This window comes from Telopea speciosissima, chromosome 3 (assembly GCF_018873765.1).
Source record: "Telopea speciosissima isolate NSW1024214 ecotype Mountain lineage chromosome 3, Tspe_v1, whole genome shotgun sequence".
NCBI lineage: Eukaryota > Viridiplantae > Streptophyta > Magnoliopsida > Proteales > Proteaceae > Telopea > Telopea speciosissima.
Genome location: NC_057918.1, coordinates 30636343 through 30640565, shown reverse-complemented (window position 1 = coordinate 30640565; position 4223 = coordinate 30636343). Strand labels below are relative to the sequence as shown.

The 4223-nt window shown below is 46.2% G+C and overlaps 1 protein-coding gene across 1 annotated transcript; it reads right to left on the bottom strand.

Annotated features, from left to right (window-relative positions):
• Nucleotides 1-2603: 2603 nt before the first annotated feature.
• LOC122655065 lies at nt 2604-3704 on the bottom strand. The gene has a single exon (XM_043849307.1). The coding sequence runs from the start codon at nt 3702-3704 to the stop codon at nt 2604-2606; it is 1101 nt and encodes a 366-aa protein (XP_043705242.1).
• Nucleotides 3705-4223: the final 519 nt, after the last annotated feature.

Here is a 4223-nt window from a genome sequence, read left to right as displayed (position 1 = left end):
GTTACCTCATCGTCTGGCAAAGTGCATTCGACGACAAAGTCTGCTAGGGCCTGAGCCTTGATGGTAGTGCGGGGCTTATACTGGATGTTAAATTCTCCCAGCTCTACCGACTATGCTACCAGCCGTCCAGAATGGTCGTGTTTGGCCAGGATTTTCTTCAAAGTTTGGTTTGTTATTACTTCTATGGTATAGGCTTAAAAATAGGGTCTTAACTTCCGAGTGGCCATTATCAGAGCATAAGCATACTTCTCGACATTGCTATATTTGGTTTATGCATCTAAGAGCACCTTGCTAACATAGTAGATTGGTCTTTGCACCCGTCCATCTCCTCGAATCAACACCCCGTTCACCGCTACTGCAGTAATGGCTAAAAAGAGCTGGAGAGTGTCCCTCGGCTCTGGCTTGGTCAAGAGCGGTGGTTGGGCCAAATAGCTCTTTGAATCTGTGAACGCTGTTTGGCATTCCTCCATCGACTCGAAAGTGAGCCTAGTTCCCTTTGCTTGTCTCTCCCGGGCTCGATTTTTTAATGCCTTAAAGGGAGGCAACGATCACCGAAAGCTGAGATAAACCTTCCTAGTGCCGCTACTCTTCTTGTCAGTTCTTGTAAGTCTTTGACTCTGCCTGGTGGGCACATTTCTAGTATAGCCTTGATTTTGGCCGGATTAGCCTCTATTCCCCTTCATGAGACCATAAACCCGAGGAACTTCCCCGAGGTAACCCCAAAGGCGCATGTAGGTTGGCGATATGGTGGGCTACCTTCAAACTTTTTACCAGCATATCATCTACATATACTTTCATATTGCACCTTATTTGACCTTTGAAGATGTGGTTCACCAATCGTTGATAGGTAGCTCCTGCATTTTTTAACCCAAAGGGCATACTGGTATAACAATACGTATCCCTTCCGCCAATGAAGGAAGTCTTCAAAATATCAGGCTTGTACAATCTAATCTTATTATATCCTGAATAGGCGTCCATGAAACTCAACATTTCATGGCCGACTATTGCATCTATCAGTAAATCAATACGGGGCAAAGGGTAGTAGTCTTTAGGGCATGCTTTATTCAGATCAGTGAAATCAATACACATCCGCCTTTTACCGTTAGGATTAGGCACCATTACAATATTGGAAAGCCATTCTGGGTAGGTGGCCTCTTCTATGAACCCTGTTTCTAGCAGCTTGATTACCTCTTCGATCACTTTCTTTTGTCACTCTGGGGCGAAGGTCCTCTTCTTCTAAAAAACTGGCTTGGAGATAGGGTACACACTGAGCCTCTGCTCAGCCAACTCCCGATCTACTCCTGGCATGTCTGATGCTGACCATGCGAATATATCAGCGTTGGCTCTCAAGAAACCCACAAGGGCGCTCCTTTGCTCGCCACTCAGGCCTACCCCAATTTGTACGATACGATTTTCATCTCCTTTAATGATATCTATGGGGACTAAATCCTTTGTTGGCTCTGTTCTTTCATGCTCAGAGTCGTCCCGATTATCTTCCAGGTTGATTAAGAGCATCTGAGGTTCCTTACCCTTAGCTCTTAAATAACCCTTGTAGCATTTTTGAGCGGTTATCTGGCTTCCTCTGCACTCTCCGACTCCTTGATCAGTTGGGAACTTCATCACCATGTGGGGGGTGGAGACCACCGCTTGTAGAGCATTAAGTCCTAGTCGTCCAAGTATCTTATTGTGGGTAGAGTTTACGTTTACCACTAAAAAGTTCATCCTCACTATAGCGAGCTTCGGCTCCGTCCCCACCGTCACCAATAGTTCAATTGACCCTTCTAAGTGCACCAGGGCTCCGTTGAATCCGTACAAGGGAGACTCTTCCCTTTTCAGCATCTTGGGTTTCAGAAGCATTTTCTCAAATGAATCATAATACAAGATATCAACCGAGCTTCCATTATCCACAAGGATCCTACCTACAGTGCAATTGGCGATAGTCATTTTGATTACCAAAGCATCATCGTGAGGAGACTGTATGTCGGATAGATCTTCATCTGAGAACGTGATCTGGTGCTCGGTCCTCCTCCTCTTGTCCGGTACTTCTATTTGGAACACGCTCCGAGCATGGTTCTTTCTAGAGTTGGAGGATTCGCCTCCTAGCCCTGGGCCTCCATATATCGTGGCAGCGCTATATCCAGTTTCTTTGGTTGGGGGTATTTGTTGAAGCTAGGTGGAATCTCCTTTCGAAACTACTTCTTTTCCTTTCTCTCTGCTATCCTATTCACTGAATTGACAGTATCGAGGCAAGATGGCCTTCTTTGACCAACAGACAAGGAACCCCTAGGACTATAGGCTTTGAAAAAGAGATGAAACCTATTTATTGCCAATCCAGTAGTAAATAGTGGCCTAACAACATTTTAATACATGTTTAAACCAAATTATTAATTATTACTTAAACTAAAATGAAAATTTATGAGAGTCCGACGCCAGAGTTGGATTACACTTTTGAGTGGATCAAACTCTGTGTCACCTGGAAAGGCATTCTTATTGGCCCAGGATTAAGGCATTTTTTTCGCTTCGTAGTTTGCATTGTTTGCTTTTGCGCCCCTGGTTTTTTGGCTGAGCCAAGCAAGCAACAGTGGTCTACGATCAGCTTTACCTCATGGGGCATTCTCGATATATTGTTTCCCTCTTGCTCGATCTTCCCTGTCCAACCGAATAGGTGATCTGGGCTTCGCCTTGGGCTCCTGGGCACGATAGTTCTGTCTCCTCTCATTGCCATCTTTCTTGACAAATTGGCTTAGACGGTCTCTCTGGATGAGGGCTTCAATCTTATCCTTTAATTTCCTACAGTCCTCGATGTTGTGACCATGGTCTTGATGAAATTGGCAATATTTGTTCTTATTGCGCTCGTGTGCAGGTTTTACCATCTTAGCAGGCCAACGCAAGGTCACCTGGTCCTTTGTCTCATTCAAGATATATGCTCGATTGTGTGTGAGAGTCATGTAAACTGGTTCTGTGCCCGCATTGCTCTTGGCAACCCATGCCTTCTTATCATCTCTCTTCCTCTTTCCCTCTTTCTGTTCTCTGTCGAGCTTTGAACCGCTCTCCCCGACCTGGACGTCTTTCTTTTCCTGACTCTTCTTCTCGGGTTTACCTTCTTTTTCTTGCTCGGGCGCCAGAACTTCAGCTAGATTAATATATTTCTCACAGCGTGAGAAAAGTTCATACATATCCCCCTGCTCATCCATGATTAGGGATTTCTTCAACTCGACATCCCGGATGCCGCTACGCAAAGCCTGAAACTTCACGATCTGATCTAAGTTTCGCACCTCCAGGGCCTCCTTGTTGAACCTTATGAGAAAGTCCCTGATTGACTCATTGGTGCGTTGCTTTATAGCTAAAATATTAGCGGCTATCTTTTTATGGACCCTGCTACTCATGAAGTGGGCCAGAAAGGCCCGCCCTAGGTCCACAAAGTTGGCCAGGGAGTGTGGCTCGAGGAATGAGAACCATTGTCTCGTCACTCCCTTCAAGGTAGAGGGGAACGCTCTACACATTATGGCGTCCGAGGCGTCTTGAAAGAACATCAAGGCCTTAAAGGTTTCCAAGTGATCTTCTGGATCCGTCATGCCCTCGTATTGCTCTATGGTCGGCATCTTGAATCCCTTCTGCAGAGGTTCCGATCGGATCTCGTCTGTAAATGCCAGATCAGTAGTGAAGTGGAAGTCATGATTTGGGGTTAGGTTCTTTCCTCTCATGACCTCTTGGATTTAGTCCTGCAGCTCCAATACCTTGTCGTACAAAGCTTGTTTGACTTTGGTCATCTAGGAACCTTGGCGCTTGTCGTTCCCCGATATTTCTTTGTCCTTCCATCGGGCGTTATCCTCGATACTGTGGTTCTCGCTATGCTCAAGCAAAGGAGTTCTTTCTCTGTCTTGTGGCGGACGTGGGGATATCTGGATCCCCTGTAAGAAATCACATTGTAGCTCAACCATCTGATCCATCTTATCCTGCCATCGAGCTTGCAGCGCGTCGAACTGTTCCACCGTCACGTACCGTGGTAGGTCTCCGGGGAGTCTTGGATGAGATTCCTTCTGCTGTGATTCATTCACTTCGAGGACCGGATCCTCTGCCTCCTGGCGAGAGCCTGTAGGTCCATCCAAAGCTCCTCCCTAAGCAATGGCAGGAGCGATGGTTGGAGCAATGGCTGTCGTAGTGGCAACGGTGGCCCTTATAATCTTTGATTGGTTTCTGATATTAGTCATGGTGGAATCTTC